This window comes from Papilio polytes, unplaced genomic scaffold (genome assembly GCF_000836215.1).
Source record: "Papilio polytes unplaced genomic scaffold, Ppol_1.0 DF823177.1, whole genome shotgun sequence".
Lineage (NCBI taxonomy): Eukaryota > Metazoa > Arthropoda > Insecta > Lepidoptera > Papilionidae > Papilio > Papilio polytes.
The window spans coordinates 851,910-871,063 of NW_013526027.1; the positions used below are offsets into that span (position 1 = coordinate 851,910).

At 34.7% G+C, this 19,154-nt stretch overlaps 1 protein-coding gene across 1 annotated transcript; it reads right to left on the bottom strand.

The window, feature by feature from the left end:
* Nucleotides 1-956: 956 nt before the first annotated feature.
* On the bottom strand, nt 957-13,772 carry LOC106105279 (probable G-protein coupled receptor CG31760). The gene is made up of 16 exons (XM_013285574.1): nt 13,644-13,772; nt 9,069-9,252; nt 8,185-8,380; nt 7,698-7,856; nt 7,453-7,591; nt 7,246-7,378; nt 6,958-7,090; nt 6,378-6,531; nt 5,756-5,865; nt 5,186-5,330; nt 4,772-4,841; nt 3,663-3,801; nt 3,341-3,446; nt 2,584-2,727; nt 1,889-2,032; nt 957-1,233 (listed from the first exon to the last, which is right to left on the bottom strand). The coding sequence occupies exons 1-16, from the start codon at nt 13,737-13,739 to the stop codon at nt 1,204-1,206; spliced, it is 2,082 nt and encodes a 693-aa protein (XP_013141028.1). The 5' UTR covers nt 13,740-13,772; the 3' UTR covers nt 957-1,203.
* Nucleotides 13,773-19,154: the final 5,382 nt, after the last annotated feature.

A 19,154-nucleotide genomic window follows, 5' to 3' on the forward strand; every position in this document is an offset into this window, starting at 1 on the left:
ATTAATACAATTTAAACATTCATTTCATTATTTACATTTCTATTATAAGTAATCTGGAATGAAACTATGATTTCTTACTGATAAAATCAGACGCGACTTATAAATCTAAATGTATCTCTTTAAAAACACCTATTTTAACACACATTTAAGTAAAAATTTAAATTAATGATTGACATTTTGATTATGCAACGGTTTGGAACAAAATAAACATTTTTTTAACTTTTTAATTTCAGAGTAAAAAATGTTGATTTTTTAACCCTAAAATTAAAAAGGTAACAAGTAATTAAATTGTTTAAACTATCGTGAGACATTACTTTAAGCGAAAATTAATTAAAAACGGCTCAACTCACGCTTTTTTCTTCCGGTGACGGCACCGGAAGAAAAAAGCGTGAGTTGAGCCGTTTTTAATTAATTTTCGCTTAAGGTAACAAGTAATCTACAATTGAAAATTAATTATCATAATAAGTTATTTAAAATGCCCGGCATTAATCATATCTCTATTTGATTTTTTTATATTTTTTTCTTATCAGCTACACTATAATTATTTTTTAACTCTACTATACATTCTTGTAAACTACAACAATGACTACAATTAATGACTAGAAAATATGACTACATACTTAAAAAAAAAAGCAAGAAATTTTTGGTTGTAGAAAAATAATATAATAATATAATTTTATTTTGTATTAAATTTATATGAGGATTAAAGCTTAGCCATCAAATTACATCGTAACAAAAATATTTTATAGCTTTGCTAGTAATATCAACATTCAACTTAAATCGGAACAATCAAAGGATATGTTTATTATATTGACTTTGCTTTTTAACCCTTAAATACATAATGATGCATATATACATGCCTTCTCTTCCATAATCAACAGACTACTTAAAAAAAACATTTTTTTTCTTTATTTTTTCCTTGATCTATGTTCAATTTACTTCTCGTTAATTCAGAGTATTTAAAAAAAATGCATTTAAGGGTTAAATTAGATAATTAACGTTACACTATATTATAAACAATATTACAGGTGTTAATAAAAGTGCTGAAAATAATAGGATTAGTTTATTAGAATGTTGTAAATGGTAATGAAGAGTGCGACGTAACGGTCATACGAAGGCGGGGCGGCGCGGGTCGAGGGCGGTGGTGAGGCGGCGCGCGGCGGGCCCGGGCCACGACCAGCCGCCGTCGCTCAGCGCCACCAGTCACACCGGCCCGCCCCACTCGCTCACCTCCTACCTCGACCACATTATTTATTTAAAACTAGCTGTTGCTCGCGACTTCGTTCACGTGAAATATAGCTTATGACACGCAGCAATAACGTAGCTTATTAATGGTGTGATTTTTTTTGAAATCGGCTTAGTAGTTTTTGAGTTATTTCAATTTATACAGAAATACAAATCGTTCCTCTTTATAAAATTTTTGGATAGATGTAAATGTCAATAGATATCATCTATATCTGTACTAATTTTATGTAAATCTTAATCTTATCTATACTATCATAATAAAGCGTAAACACACACTTCTTTGTTGCCTAAGATGTCAGCAATTACAACATATTTTTAAATATTTTGGATAAAAACCCTAATGTGGGAAAGAGATCATAAGTTGATGCCAACATCAAGGAAGCAAGATTGTCAAGGTTTATCATGTCATGTGATTTTGACATTTGCTATTGACAATTTGACAAATGTGAACAATAAAATATTTTTTTTATAATTACATGCGGATGAAGCCGCACGGGAACAACTAGTTAATAGTAAAAAAATGGTAAAAACCCTCATGTGGGAAAGAGACCATTAAAGAAGCAAGGTTATTACGGTAACTTTGACATTTGGAATTGAGAATTTGACAAATGTAAACAATAAATTATTATTGTGTGTACATTACCTGTACATTGGTGTTGGTGTGGAGGGGGCTGTGCGGCAGCTGGCTGAAGTAGCCGCCGGGGCGCGGCCGCAGGTGCCGGTTGTGCATCTCCATCTGCACTATCTTCATAAACTCTATCTGAGCCGCCAGTTTCTGGACTTCCTCCTGCAAACAACATTTTAAATCAGTTGTATTTCAAATTTATTAAACAAAAAAATCGGTCTACTAGCGGCGAAGTTTTCCTTCTTTTGGGAAGTCGTCAATAATTGATGTTAATATCAACATAACATTCACCATTTACCAAAGTAAATAAAATTGTAAATCCTTACACATCTCTATAGGCAATTCAATAAGCATAAAATATAATAAACAGTTTCTATCTGTTTACCACCCTTTTCTTATAACAAGAGAATGGGAAGAGGAAGTGGTTTTGACGGTGTAGGACATGCATAGGAAGGGATGTGCGTCTCCTCCTCCGTCCGATAAGGGTAGGCAACGCATCTGCAATTGCAGATGTCTATGGGCAACGGTCGCTTCGCCATTTTGGCGGATTGAGGTGGCCGCTTGCTCGTTTGACACCTTATGTTATAAAAAAAGGACAGAAGGTGGCACTAAACTTCACAACAGATATAGTACCTTTCAGAGAAAATTTTACTATGCCTCGTCTACAATCTTTTTAATCTTTTTGTCACATCAAATAGCGGATTACACAATACCTTTAGTTCCTCATTCTCCTGGTACAAGTCCGGTGCCTCATCAGGCACTAAGCCGATGCCGTTCAGTGAGGAGGAGGCAGGGACACCTCGGGCACGTGCTCGGCTGTCCCAAGTGTCTCCTGTGCCTCGGATCACTCTCACCACCTAACATTAACACACTATTAACTATAAATTAGGGTTGTAACGGAACTCCGCTTCCGCATCCGCAAGTGCGAAAATTCCGCAAGAAATATTACCTCTGCATCCGCTTCCGTTAGTTCTTATACGGAGTTATAATGGAGGTTAATTTACGTTTTTAACGCGAGTGGGGCGGTGAGGTTACGTTTATGCGACCCGCGCGGGCGTGCTAGGCCCACTAACTAGAATTGTTATACATTATATTTGCATAATAAACTGTATCTTGTAATTATGTCCAATCTGCATTTTGAATAAACATAGCTTAAGTTGTTACTTCTTTAATAAATATCAATTAATGTTTTATTATAGACCTCAGCTTCCGCTTCCGTTAACCTCCACTTTGCAGAAGTGAAGCTCTTCGCCTCCGCATCCGCATCCGTTAAATTGGCCTCCGTTACAACCCTACTATGATTAACAAAATAAGAGCACCGGTGGCTCAGAGGTTTAAAAACATGACTCGTAATCGACAGGTCTTGGGTTCGAATCCCGCCATCCATCAATGTGATTTTAGAGTTTTTGTACATCTTACGCAATGTTCTTACGGTGAAGGAAAACATTTAAATATAACAATTCCACATACCTTTGGGAAAAAGACTAACAGGATTGTAGTTGATGTGGACAACTGTGTTCTTATGAAACCGAGAAGGTACTTAATATCAGGTCCCGCGTGAGGTAAAATTAATAAACTAAAAAAAATTTAATTAGTTTAAACATTGGTTAAATATTACAAGAAAATTCTAGAAAAGGAAGTCATTATGATTAAAATTATAGCCTATGTCAGTAATAATCACTAATAGCGTAGCTTTTTAATGGTGATTGAATTTTTTAAATTTAGTTTTTGTGTCATTTCAATATAAAAAACAAATCTGTCCTTTTATATATTAGTATAGATTAATACTTACTGCATTGTTATCATGAATGAATTAACTGTGAATATATTGTATATAGCGTAGGAAATAAGACGAGCCTCATTGTAGAGACTCTCCGCATGTCTGACTCGGTAACAAACTCTCACACCCCACAGTAGGAATAGAATTTCACCTGAAATTAGTTATTTTGTTTATTTGTGAACAATAATTCATTAAAATATATATGAATTACGAGCTTTCGCCCGCGACTCCGTCCGCGCGGAAAAAAAAACTAAATCAAGTAGCCTATGTGTTCTTCCAGATTATGGTCTACATGTATGCCAAATTTCATCGAGATCCGTTCAGTCAAGGCTACAAACTCTAACATCCATCTATCTAAACTTTCGCATTTATAATATTAGTAAGAAGATTATTAAATTAAATATAAATATGAGTATAATTTGATTTTGTCACAATGAAAGTAAATATATGATTTTAAAAAGATATATAAGCAATGTTTTTTTTTTTATTTCTAACAGTAATTTGTGTTTGATAATTAAAGAAAGAGCGTGCGCACTAAACTAAGGCACACCTGTTGTGCGATTGCCGATTCATTTGTAGCCAAATCAACTGTTTAGTTGCATAACTACACTTCAACAGTGGTAGTGCCCGCTTTAACATGTTAGCACTGCAGGGCCGGCACGCCCCCAGTAATACCACGACCACACAGAAGACAGACGTGAAGTGGAAGCAATTCCATGTTTCGTCTGATGAGTGTGGTACCGGAGGCCTAATTTAAATCCCTTTCTCTTTACCGCCCTTTTCTTATAAGGAAAGAATGGGAAGGGGAAGTGGATCTGACGGTGGAGGAGACGCATAGGAAGGGGAAATATCCACTTTATGTCCGTCTCCTCCTCCGTCGGATAATGGTAGGCAACGCATTTGCAATTGCGGATGTCTATGGGCAGCGGTCGCTTCGCCATTCTGGCGGATTCAGGTGGCCGCTTGCTCTTGTCACCTTATGATATAAAAAAAAAACTAAAAATTGAGTAGTGTGCACTAACTTATAAGCTAATAGAAAACAAAGCGAGATTAAACAGTTCTGCGATAGTTTAGTCAAATGTGTGTAAACGCCCCTAAATGCATAAAATATTGAACAATACCTATAGCTAAGCTGTGATCCCACCAATTGTATGTGCATTGCTTGAATTTTAATCCCGTATCGTCGGTTATCTGCAAAAAGATAATAATTTAAAAAAAAAGGCAAAAGCACTGCTCCATATAATTACCATGGTTATTATTATCTTATGTAGATATTTTAAATCATTTTATTTCCAATATTTTTTAATATTGACAATAATTTGAATATAACATTTTTTTAAATGACCAGCTTGTGCCGGTGACTCCATCCACATGGAATTAAAAAAAACAAAAATGGTATTTTTTTTAGTATTCGTCCAGATTGTTCTCTACGTCTATACCATATTTCATCGAGATCTGTTCAGTTTTGGCTACAAACTCTCACAAACATCCATCCATCCAAACTTTCGCATTTATAATATTAGTAAAATACTCACAACTTCAGCATCTGGTGGTGATGATAATGTCCATGTTCCGAGATATACCAGCATTATGAGAAGTATGGGCGCCATCCACTGCAGTAACTGTTTGTCAGTTAATTTCAACTTGTGTGCTGACTTAACTCGGTAAGTTAGTGAAACTCTACAAAAAAAAATGTAATCATTCATAGACAAATCTAATGATTATAATTTAAACTATAACTCTACTACTTTCGCCCGCGACTCCATCTGGGTTGAATTAAAAAAAAATTAGCATATGTGTTCTTTCGGACTATCCTCTACATCTATGCTAAATTTCATAGAGATCCATTCAGCAGTTTACACTACAAACTCTAAGTAACATCCATACATCTAAACATTTTCATTTTACTAATAATATAGATGGGTGGATGGTTATATATTTTTTAGAGTTTATAACCTAAACGGCTGACTGGATCTGAATGAAAGTTGGCACAGATGTAGAGAACAGTCTGCAAGGACATATAGGCTACTTGTTTTTTTATTAGTTTCACGCCGACGCAGTCGCGGGCGGAAGCTATATAATATTAATAAGATTTGTATACTTACCTCCAAGTTTTCATGAGCAAAGCTGTGTAGGTGAGGCAAAATCCCATATGCCGAGTCCATTTAGTGGCAATACATGAATATCTGTCAAGTACTGGGAATATAGCTGCCATCTGTAACATTTTTAATTCATAGTTCACTCAATAGAAATAACTATTTATGGTATTGTGATTCAATATCTAGTATATATACTTTTTTTATCATCTTCTACACTCTCTTGGTCTGTACTCTTTTTTGCACAGTTTATTTTTCTATTCTTTTTTTTTTTGTTGTGTAATCCTTATAACACTAGTGAGTTCCTTTTTTTAATGTACATTTTTTAGTGTATATACTTGATTGTCGATCTCAGGGATTCAAGCATTTGACTTATCCATAAGTCCTGGATTCAAATCTCCTCATGTACCAATGTGCTTTTCGAATTTTATATCTACATAATTTACCCGACGTTTTAACAATGAAGGAAAACATCATGATGCACATATTGGTGAAGAAATTCAAAGATATGTGTTAAGTCAACCCGCAGAAGGCCACATGGTTGACTAAGGCGTAGTCACCCTAACTTAGGGTAGGGTAGGCGCCTCAATGGGGTGTTTAGTAATCTGGTGATGTGTTGATATGTACTTACTTCCATATACATAATAGCACATCCCAGCAATGTAATTGAGAGGAAGACGGGGCTTGCGACTCGGATCACTTTGACACGGCGATGATGTCTTGTATAGAATGTGAGGCAAACTGTCAGCCCCGCACACGTCACTGATATCACCAGAAGAGATATCCTGCAATACACAATATTAAAAACAAGCTTATTTGTATATGTAAAACTAGCTTTTACTTGCGACTATGTCTGCGTGAAATTAAAAAATAATGAACATGGCCTATGTTACTCACAGACAAATTACCTTTCTAATGGTGAAAGATTTTTTCAATCAGCCGAGTAGTTTTTGAGTTATTTCAATACATACAAAACTACTAATCTTTACTCTTTAAAATATTAGCATAGAGGAGAATATAAGTATTAAATGGAATGTTAAGCTTCAATTAAAATCAGGAGGTTGGTTTAGCCGGTTTTGGTTGAATAGTAGGACAAGTGGTTGATCTAGTAGTATTTGGTTGAGTAGTTCCTTAAGTAGAAGTTAATGGACCTAAACAAGGCTTTCAAATCATTGCCTTATACTTAGAGACACCATATACAAACAACTTACCGGAACGGCCAGTTATATTTAGCAAGACAAGGCGTTGGACCTCTACATGTTTCACAACCTGGCTGGCATTTCAAACAATCATAAGGTTCACGCCAGTTCTCTAAACCTCCTTCTTCATATTCTTGGAAGGCAACTGAAAACATAGAATTTGATATGTGAAATATTTTTCTTCTGAAAGTTAGCATGTAAGTATAAAATTTCATTAACACCAAATTATGAAGTATAGATTTCTTATAGTTGTTAATTGTTTTTAATTTATTAGATTTAGACATTAACTTTGAATATTACCTTCAACAAGAGAGCCGTTAAAACCTTCAGGATGCTGTGGGGAATAATATCCAGGTCTGCATTTACAAATATATGACCCTCTTGCCCAACCAGCATGTCTTGCATTCATTTCCCGGTTGGGTTTATATATACACTGTAATAACAATATTTAAATGTTAGTGGCGCCAAATGTGTTTTTGAAGAATAAATAATGTACTAAATACTTACAAATGTAGTCTCATTGGGACATTTATGAGTTCCGTGGAAGGAATAAATTTGATTATCATTATCTTCATCATTCTTTGCCTCACACTGATTGATTTCTAAATTAGATATGTCTATATCCAGTGAAACAACTCCGTTTAACCTGAGAAAGTTATTTTATACACAAACAACTGCAATATAGCCTTCAACTTCACATTTCTGGTTTATTTTAAAATCTGTTAGTACATCTTAGCAATAAGTTTACTTACCCGCGGATTTTTGAAACCGGGGCTGTGTATGACAGTAGCCAGCGTTCAGATTCGCAGCTATAATACGGGTAAGTCCACCAGCCTCCCATAGCAGCACCAGGTGGCGAAGGCATAAACTTCGACGACCTAAGCTCTTCAGTCTGGTAAGCTGATACATACCTATAGGTTTTAATAGAAAATATTAGATGCTACGTTTTCTCCTGTTTTCTGTAATATTATTTTAAAAAAGTTACAAGTTTATTTTAATAACACCGGTTGTTAAAAACAAGACATGTACTTGTCAAAACGGATGTAAACAACACAATTTGACATTGACCTGTGTGATTTCGTTCATAAACTAGAAAGTTTTAAAACAGGAAATACCACATTTGTACGGTACGATTTATTAGAATTTGAAGTCAAATTAGCTTAACATCATATTTAATTGTAATGGAGCCTTCAATCATGATTAACCGACGCTTTGCGATTTCAAAAAATCAAAAAGTACCATGGATATTCGGGATCTGGAGGGTTGTCCCTCGGCGGCGCGGGTACGGCAATTGGCTCACCCGTGCCATATCTCTCCCAAGCTATCGATCCCTCTATAATTCCATCTGGTTGTAGAACTACAGCGCGTGCTGCCACTGCACGTTCCGCTGCACCTGCTCCCATGACTAGGCTTTGAGATACAGCCGTCAAAACATCTGAAATTGTCACAAATAGAAATATTTTAATTAAGTCGTTTGCTCTAGTCTTGGGTAGTACACGTATGATGTACTTAAAAGTAATGTTACTCGGCACTGTACTAAAAGTAACGTTACCGAACGGCTTCTATTAATCGGACATTTAGTACTTTTAGTACACTACACGATATCGGTGTTCGCCTCTTCGTTGTTTGATTTGATTGAATATTTGCCAGATTGAAGCATCCATCTTCGATAATAAGAATCAAAAGTGGATAAAATTATTCATAACTAAATTTATTTTCGCTAATAACATATGTTTGACCCTGCTTAAAATTTGATGTGAAGTAATCTATGATCCTCGTTATATTCTATTCTTGTTATTGTGTTCTCACAAATCTGAAGTACTAAAGGTACTACAAGTGTGTACTAGTAAGTCTTCCAAATTGTACTAGTACGGTGCGCACTTGCAGATGTCCGATTAAGCCCAAGACTAGTTTGCTCAAACCGAAGACTAGCTAAAACATTATTGACTGTATTAAAGATGTTCTTAGAATATCTCGACAATCATATTGACTTTTATTACTGTAGCCGTCTTTTGATTTTTAGTTAAAAAAACTATAATTTCTAGATTTACCGCCGTACGGAATAGACAGATTTTATTAGAATAAAATTAACAAAGTCTGGAGAGACTCTTCTTCTGTCTTACCTGCGTTTTCCAAGCCAAGCTGGTGAAGCATATTGGCAGCTAAATCGGCTCTAGCTCTAGCCGTGTCCCAGCGTGCAGCGTGCAAAGGCGCCCGCAGTCGGCCGTATCTATGGGTCACACAGAGTGCCCCTGTGGCCCCGGTAGCCACAGCGTGCACTAAACGTAGAGATGATTCCACTTCTTCCTAAAAAAAAATGTTATCTTTTTATTGTTGTATGTAACATTTCGTCAAAGTCGGGTTCGAGTCATCGATTTTGAATACTTTCTAATCAACGTTTAGAAATTTAGAAGAAGTTTCTAAATGTCTATGTTAGATTTATTTTCACAATACATAAAATGTGTTGCAACTTTTAATATAAGGAGATTTTAATTATTCTTGATGCTCTTAGAACACCGCGGTAATAAACGCTAAACTATCACAGGAGATAGAATAATAACAAAATTAACATGGAAGTTAACATGTTATCTCAAAATACAGATGTGCTCAGAGCTCGCTCATTCAAAACTCGCTAGTGACAAAAGCATTCATAATTAAACTATTAGTACGCTACACTAAAATGTTAATTATCTTTAATATCAGGTGCGAATCACTACCTAAAACTATTAAGAGTCAAGATTTTAAATAAATAATAAAGTTTTCCTACCAGGTTCGTAATTAATTGTTAACCTTTTGTTACAAATTCTTCGTTTCGGGAATGAGGGTTGAAAAATAATGTGAAGAATGTTTCAATCTCTACCAATACAAAAAAATAACCCTATTTCAGAATATAACGCGTCTTAACGATTGTTGTTGATGTGATGGACAATATTGAGGTAACAAAGGACTTGTCTATTTTTATATATAGGAATAAAAAGGTAACTCACAATTTTTGTATCCGAATATTCCAACTGGAATACATGAATAATGTCTTTGTGAATCTACTTAATTGCATTTAAAAATTTGCAACCGTTAACCGCACTATTACCACGAGTGGCCTCCAACGTTTCCATAATAACGTTTATTAATTCTCTTTGCTCGACACTCTCTTCAATTTTTAAGCAGCTTTAAAGAGGTGGAATTTTCATAAAATTTTATCTTCACAAAGTAAGTTAAAATTTGCGTTTTAAATTATGATTAGATAGTACCGACAAGTCATGCAACTAGTAATTAAAACATTATAGTGTGTCTACATAATTTAGATTAGTTTGACAATTCACTTCAAATTTAGTAGGGATGGTTGTGTAAAATCAGTCATGAATCTATAGATTTTCGATTTTTATTCTTATAGAAGTTGGAATCGATAGATTCATAGTTATAACTTATGAATTGAAAATAAAAAACACTTCTCTCAAATTAACAATGACCATTACAAATAATGAGAGTAAATAAATGCTTATTACTATTACAGCCGTACGTAATCGAATTGGATTTCGCTATTAATTCTATCATCGCTAAATTCTCTACACTATAATCAATAATAGAATTGTCCTCTAAATTAGTTAATGAGAAAAAATAATTTTAGTTGAGTTCAATTATTATCTAAACCGAATATCGATAGTTAATAATTGTTTGCTGCGTGTTTGTTTCGTCACTACGATACCTGTCTAATAAGTACGGCATTTGACTTCATACAAATTGAATTCGATACTTCATATGCGTCATTTATCAAACTAATCTATCTTATTTAACCTGTGTTGAAATAATTATATTATAGAAGAAAAAAACGACGTTACTTCGATTGATAAACATTTACTTTATTTAAAACAAAAAACAAGTCATTCTTGACCAAACATTATGACAGAGAATATTTTCGATTAAAAACAGAAATTCCAAGGAGTATTTCAACACTCTGTCAACCGGGCATAAATTACGGTATAAACAAACCGTTAAAATTAGGCTAGATTTTTTTTAAACATGCTGCATGAAAATTAATGTATTAGTCGGACCATTGAATCGGAATGCTAAACGCGTATTGAGTGACAGCCCAAGCCGAGGTCTCCTCTCGGGGACCCTTGTGCTTAGTCACTCCATGGAGCGACCGCCGAAGCGATCTAAGAGCTCGGTGGCCGCCCAATCCGGTAATAATAACGAAGTAACGGCCCGAGCCGAGGCTCCTGAGGGAGCCCTCGAGCCTAGTTACTCATAAAAGAGGTTTAGACTATGCGCCATCTGCGCTCGGCCACCTCAAGCTCGGTGAATCTGTAAATGCCTCTTCAAGGCAAACAGTGACAACTCAGTCACAAAAAAAAAAAATCGCACAGAGCTCAGTCTGAGTCCAGCAGTCCGATAGTACATTTCTAGTCGTAACCATGGAACGTTTGACATCTTTAAATAGTTGACTTTGTGTTAGTTTTAAAGTTATTAACAAGTATTGTTGGTATGGCCGATCGTCAATATTTTTTTAAATCATTTGTATAGAAATATCTAAAAGTATTGTAATCGGTGCATTTGTGCTCAGCTTTAATAGCTTTTGTGAATGGCGAGTGCAAATAGTTGAAATTTCAGTATGTTCATAAATTGCAAACACACAATGATGAATTGCGTGCCACATTAAACGTATGGTGAGTAGCGTATTTTCATCAGTTCGATGGACCGTTCATTGCGAACTAAATATAAATATATACAGCTATGATCAGCTAGGACGAGGGTGCTTTCTATTAAGAGAATTATCCTCTACATATTAAATTTTAAACTTTAATTTAACGTACAACTTTTTATGCATTAATAATTGACTAATAAGTAAAGAGTTAGCATGGTATGGGCATGTTATAAGGAGAGATGAATCGCATGTTACGAGAACGTTTGTTCTGAGTGAACACCGGTAGGTAGCCCTAGAAAGAGAAGAATGGATTGCGTGAAAGTGAAGTGATGACTGAGATGACGTACGATAGTTATTTGGAAGACAAAATCTTGTTGCGCAATCCAACGGTAGAAGATACATTGGCCAGTTTTTATTGGTATTATTGTATTAATTGATTGCCGTATGATTATAGAGAACTATTAACAGAACATACATTGTATATTGTTGAATGCTTCTAATCCTAACTACATCACGTGCAACCAACTGCAACTGACTTATATGTTCACGTGTTTACGCGTGTTGTGTTTACATAACCAAATTTAAAACCCATAAATTATATCTAAGATTTCAAGTAAACATTCCTCTTTAATCATGATATTAAGGCTTTTGTTAGCTTTTTAACTATTTTTGATGTCTTCTGTATTCTTAAAAGTTATTTGTTAATTTGTGCTATATACCAATACATTTATCTTTATTTAAAACAAAAATATTGTGAGGAAAATATTAGGAAACGAAAGGAATAGTGGGGGGTAGTTTTATAAAATATATGGCAAGGAGTGGCTCAGTTTTTTACTAGTCGTCACAACGAAACGTTCGATATATTTGCGTTGTCGCATTGGAGTTCAGTTTGTGTGTTTAAAACTAATTTACAAGTATTGTTAATATGGCCGTCCGTCTATATTTTAAAGGAAGTCATTTGTGGAAATATCTAAAACTTTGTTATCGTATATAATAGCGGGAATATAAAATCTTGAGATGAAAAAGTTCGAGGAAATGTATTATTCAGAAATTGTTTCAGGCACGAAAAATACGGAAATAATAATATAAAAGGAATGTAAACAGGTAATTTTTGTTTTCAGCAACGATACTCATGATAACACGCATTTTAAGACTCAGCATTTTCATTAAAAAATGCAATAGCAAGCAGAGAATTATTCGCAAACCACTCAAAACGATCAGATAGTCACGTTAGAGTCATTACGGTGTCGTTGATGCGCGACCCCGATGAGGGTTATTGAATAAAAGGTAAGAAAAGGTTTCTTAACGACACTCCGAATGCGATAAACGAAATTTCGAGAAACGTGAAAAGAAATTAGAAAAATCTACCAAGAGAGATTACATTATCAAAATCTTTATTTTATTCTACGGAATAATTGCCTTCAGGACTGTAGACTAATTTGTTTTCTTCTCAACTAATTTTTATAACACTTTTTAAAACATATTCTGTAAAATATATGTAACTGGCTTGCACCCGCGACCCCGTTTGCACGAAATTAAAAGAAAACTTAATTAGTAGCCAAATTTCATCGAGACCCTTTGTACCGTTCTGGAGATAAATTCTAACAAACATCCACCCCATCCATCTAGACTTTCGCATATAATAATATTAGCACGATGATACCGGAAGATCATTATTGTTTACTCGAGGTAGTCGTCAGAGTAAACGAGTGCTCATTTTGCAGTGTGAGCACGTGGGCCTGGTGTGATTAAATAATACACGTGGCACACAGTGAATCGAACGGAATGTAAATTAGAGTACAAAAGATACGTGTATTTCTTATTCGGATGAGTATAAAAAGAATTAAAGTAAACATTTTTGTTTTAAAAGAAACAGACAGCTAAGCACAGTTTTATCCTTTCTTTACTTTTGTGTCGAAAAAAAGCAAAGTAAAGAGAAGGAAGAAAGGTGGAGATGGGCCTTATCATGTGATTACATGCACAGTTTTATCGTATTAAAGTGAACTCGCAAGGCAAGTTGGTGACATCCAACATAGTCACCTGTTGATCTACTTACTCGATAGGCAGTAGCGTTGAAAGCACTCGCCGGCGGCAGCGACAGGAGGGCAAAGGGCAGAAGCAGCGCACTTGACATGCGCCGCGGCCCTCCCATCTCTGCGGACCATTCGCCCGTCGACTTTAGCCTCTGAAAACAAGGTAACTGATGAATGCTGAAGAACAGAAGGACCTTAAAGGTCATTTACCTGCATAGTTGTTTGTGTCGTCAAAAGGATTCATTCGCAAGTTTTTTTTATCAAACAAGGCGGTCAAATGAGGGTCGGGAACAGAGATTTGTATTACATAAAAATCAAACTCTATAAGACCTCGTAGGCGTTATTTTTTTAAGTTTTGCAATAATTTAAAAAAGAGATATCGATATTTTTGTACCCGCAGGGCTTTAATAGTTCGAGAACTTGAAAAACCGAAGCACGTCTATGTACGGAATTCGTCGTAGCCGTCAAATTCGTAGCTCAAATATTTCAGCGTTTAGGAATGCCGCTTTCCGTGTTATCGGAATTTGCTTATCATCTAACCTCTTTGTTCTTTACATTCCTATCATTGAATTATTTTACATGAAACACATTCAAGAGGATATAGATAAAGATCGAGTAAGAAATATTGATTCTATTCGACGAACATTCGACCAACTTTTACTTGGCCAACTTCTACTCAACAAACTCCATGACCAACTTTGTATGGTGTATTTTGTATGTTGTGTAGTCTATAATATTACTCTATTTGTTTTGTATAATTTTAAATTTGTTCATTTTGTATCTTAAACAATAATACACTATTGTTACGGAACTAACGGAAGTAGTAGTGGGGTTAGTTTCATAAAAGTCTTTGCAAGTGCAAGGAGTGAAGCGCTCTTAGTCACTCAATCGCTTAGTTTCTCAGTTCCATTCAATCGCTCGGTCGCTAACAAGCTCTCTAGCCGTCAGTACCTCAGTTCCTTCAGTCGCTCAAGAGCTCAGTACATTTCTAGTCGTCACTCGTCACCACGGAACGTTCGATATCTTTTACGTAGTTGCCTTAGTGTATTCGTTTTATGATAATTCACCAGGATTGCTCATATTACTGCTCGACTATCATATTTTTTTTTAAAGTCATTCGTATCGAAATTTCTAACATCAGAAGTGGGATAGGATTCACGTGATTCTATCCTTAACACCCACTGTGTATGTTGTAGAATTTACGATAAAAAAGTGCAAAGTGAAAAATGAAAAATATCGATCGTTACCGTGATCGCGATAATTGTAGTTGCGACAAGTCTAGACAAGATTTCAGGCAGAGAGTTGTAAAAGTGTGTAGTGACACGTTGCCGACACGTCATTTTACTAATATGGCTTCTTTGTTAGGGAACGAGCTCTCTCGACTGAAGAGATGGTGCAAGTAGTGTGTTTGAGTGCCCTGTCCTGGAAGGCCTGGCTTGTCTACGAGCAAGGCTGCTGTCTTCGTGCAAAGCGTCTAGCTTCGTGCATCGCGACTGGCTACGAGCAGCGCGCCTGCGACGCGCGTGTCAACGAGCAGCAATCCTGCGACGCGCGTGTGCGCGAGCAGCACTCCTGCAACGCGCGTGTGTACGAGCAGCGCGCCTACGACGTGCGTGTGCGCGAGCAACACTCCTGCGACGCGTGTGTTTACGAGCAGCGCGCCTACGACGTGCGTGTGCGCAAGTATTTTCATATTTTCATATTTATTTCAGGGGGTAGTTTCATAAAAGTCTTTGCAAGTGCAAGGAGTGAAGCGCTCTTAGTCCCTCAGTCGCTTAGTTTCTCAGTTGCATTCAGTCGCTCGGTCGCTAACAAGCTCTCTAGCCGTCAGTACCTCAGTTCCTTCAGTCGCTCAAGAGCTCAGTACATTTCTAGTCGTCACTTGTCACCACGGAACGTTCGATATCTTTTACGTAGCTGAAATTTTTAACACTATAGATAGTTTTGTTTCAAATATTGATTTTTTTATCTTAATTTTAATTAATCAATCTAATGAATCAATTTAATAAATACCATTCTAGATTATACGTAGCTAAAATTAAAAAAACACAATCCTTTTTAATCCGATTCCAATATTAATATAATGAAATAAATACTAATTAGAATAGTGCATAGGAGTACCTATAGAATATTGTCGCTGACTACAAAGCCGTTTATATAATTAGAGCGGGCGAGGGCTAATGGAATGGAACCTGCTCTTCACGTACTTAATTAAAATTGAGCTTCAAGAGTATTGCAATTTGTGGAAATAGGTACTTTTACAGTTACACCCTATATGCTTCTTTTATCTGTATATGTAACTTAGTAGGTGTAATTTGAAGTGTAGATTTTATTTATATTGTTGCAGATGTAACGTGTTACTTTCACTTTATTAATTTTTATTACTTAATATAATTATCTTTATCTACTATTTTTATTAACTATTTATAATCTTATTATCTTTGTTTATTATTGAATCGATTTTCTTTGATTTCTGAATAGAAGATTTACGTTCACTAGAGTTTGGAATTAACTATTCCCTATGTCTCTTAACCTACACGCGATATTCAATTGTTACTTAAAAGCTAATGCAAAATAGTTTACTTATGTAACAGAGTACATAAATGTCGCCCTCTGCAATGCAAATGGCAGGCGATGTGTTCCACTTATCAAGTGCAGCAAACAAGTCATTTTATGCACACGTCGTGTTGTCGACGGTCGATTGATTCCAGAAATAAATGGAACATTTACAATACATCGTTTGTGCGAGAACGATTGTTTATTTCACCTGTTTTTTGTATTCATATCTGCAATATTGTTAACATAAAGAATGAAGTAAATCGAATTTTAAGCGTTATTCCATATGAAATTACTTGAAAACAGTAACTAGATAGCGTTTAACGTTATTTTATTTACGTCCAACATTATCATAGATATACAAAAACATTTCATACAAATTCCGCTCGCGACTCTGTCTGCGATAAAATAAAATTATATACAAACAAGTAGCCTATTAACTCTTCCAGACTATGCTAATTTCATCCAGATCCTTAGGCCATTTAGGCTCTAAGCTCTTACAAAAACCATATAAACTTTCGCATTTATAATATTAGTAAGATGTTTTAAGTTATTTGGTATCAATATTACAGATGTAGTTTAAAATAAGGAAAAAATAGAAATGAAATAAGAATTTTCAATACATATTCACTATTGTAATGTAGTTTAGCAGTTTCGTTTTAATTACGAACTGCATGCATTTGTAGGTCCTCCGGTGCAATTGTTCAACACAATTGAAGCTCACAAAGTGTTTACGAGTTACTTATTGTATATTTTAGATTAAAAAAAAAAGTTCAATATCATGGTTTCGAAGTTTTATATATGGTTTTTATAAAAATAGTTTTGTATAGTTCATAAATGATCAAATGGCAACCTAAAAGCACAAAGTTTTACTACCATAAATATAATTTCTGAAATAGTTTTCAACATGGTTGAAGCTTAATTTTTCATGCGGCAAATTTTGGAATGAATGTCGACCTATGTGTATGCGCTTTACTGAAATTAAAAAAGCTGCTGTAATGCGTTTTGGGCCAAAAAACTCGTTTTATCGCAACTCAAAAAGAACTCTGAAATAAACTTCTAAAGCTGCAGAAATTTATATTGCAAATATTTTGTCAAGATTATTTATATCAGGAATAACTAGGATGTTAGTAGACGTGTGTATGTTTTTATGGAACATGCTGATTGCTGAGAAATTTAGAAATTTATCATAACCTATTAATTTAAAAATATAATGGTCCATTGCTACTTTGCACAAACTAATGTAAATATTATTTTCAATGGAAACGATTAAAAATTTGAACGACTAGATACGATATTAGATTTTATTTTGTATGTAATAAAATAACTCAAAAAATGCTGGGTCGATTTCAAAAAATCTTTCAACGTTAAAAAGCTACGTTGTTAGTGAACAATATTGTCTACATTTTATAATTTTTTTAATTCACGTGGGCGAAGTCGCGAACAACAGCTAGTTCAGATATAAAATTAAAACTCCTTTTTAAAGTGAAAATGGGATTCAGTACAAAAGTTGAAATAGTAAACATAGATATCTGTGAGAAAGCTTGTGCATAGGTATAATAAAAACATTGCACTCTACTTGAGTAAAAGCCTTTGTTAGACGGATGTCATTGAAGTAGTTTTTGTTTACTTTTCTTAATAAACTTAATAGCTTCGTCGTTACTGAGACGACATTCTATTAACGTTATATAGACTACGCTAATAGTGAAGTGAAGTACAATAAAAATAATAGAAAAGTTTTGGAATAGGAAAATACAATTCATTTTATTAAACTACTAGCTTTCGCCTATGACTCCGTCCGGAATTAAAAAACAATGGAAAGTAGCCTATGTGTTCTTCCAGACTATGCTCTACATGCCAAATTTAATTGAAATCCGTTTAGCGTTTTAGGCTACAAACTCCAACAAACATTCATCCATTTAAACTTTCGCATTCATAATATTAGTAAGATAACGAGTAAAAAAATAATATAAATAGAAGAGTAAGTATAGTAGAGAGTATTAAAAGCAATACAATAGTATAATTTTTTTTTAAAGAAATAAAAGTACGGTGTTATTTTATTTTTTTTTAATTGAAAAAAGAGATATGAAGTCGGGTCGTATGATGTTTAGTAAAACATCATTTTCAAACGTTTGTCTTCTCCTTTTAAAATGTTTAATTAATATTTCATGATTCAATACATTTTTTTGGTTTTATAAACTTTTACTGCTACGGTCGCTATTTCCTTCATATCGACTTCGTAGCAGTCTCGTAGCTTCGGCGTAGTAGTTCTGTTACAGAGTGTGATAGTTGTCTGTGGTAGATTTCAGTGTCCTATTTGGTATCATACATTTTTAGGTAATATTTAATGAAGATACGTGCATAAAATGTATGTATATTTTGGTTTACCCACCAGATCAGCTCAAATCATAGTTGTGTTTGGATCTGTAAGAAAGAAAAAAACACATTAGGACATTTTATATATAGAAAGGAGATAAAGAAGGTCCCCGCTGGTATTTAGTAACAAGTGTGTATTATCTGAAGCGTCTTAATAAAACAAATGGCTCCAAAGTTGTCTCTTAAACAGAGCGGGATCGCACATAAAGTGCCGGAAACATTAACTTCGCGTAAAAGCGAGTCAGTTACTTTCAAGTGTGAACATTAAGCAACAGTGGTCTAATATTTGCTTTGGGAGCAGTTTCAATGAAACTATTGTCAATTCCCATTCTAATTTCGCCCGTCTACAAAGTTTTAAAGCTCAAGGAATTGTTTAAATAACGTTGAACCCACTCAGTTAGGACGTAATGTATAATTATAACTTGTATATTTACAATCTGTATTCTTACATTGAAGATGTATTTTTAATATTTTGTGTTAATAAAGTTTTAAAATCTTTCTATGTTTTATCATATTTTATGATGGTGATATACAAGACTATTTAATATTACAAAGTTTATTTTACGATTCGAAACAGTCTTGTTATATGATCTCCTAGTTTG

Excerpts from the sequence above, each read along its gene's own strand:
- LOC106105279 (XM_013285574.1), bottom strand. The coding sequence starts at position 13,739 with ATGGGAGGGCCGCGGCGCATGTCAAGTGCGCTGCTTCTGCCCTTTGCC. Across the intron at positions 7,091-7,245 it reads TAACGGCTCTCTTGTTGAAG|TTGCCTTCCAAGAATATGAA; the intron begins GTAATATTCAAA and ends CTATGTTTTCAG. Across the intron at positions 5,331-5,755 it reads TTGCTCATGAAAACTTGGAG|AGTTTCACTAACTTACCGAG; the intron begins GTAAGTATACAA and ends TTTTTTTTGTAG.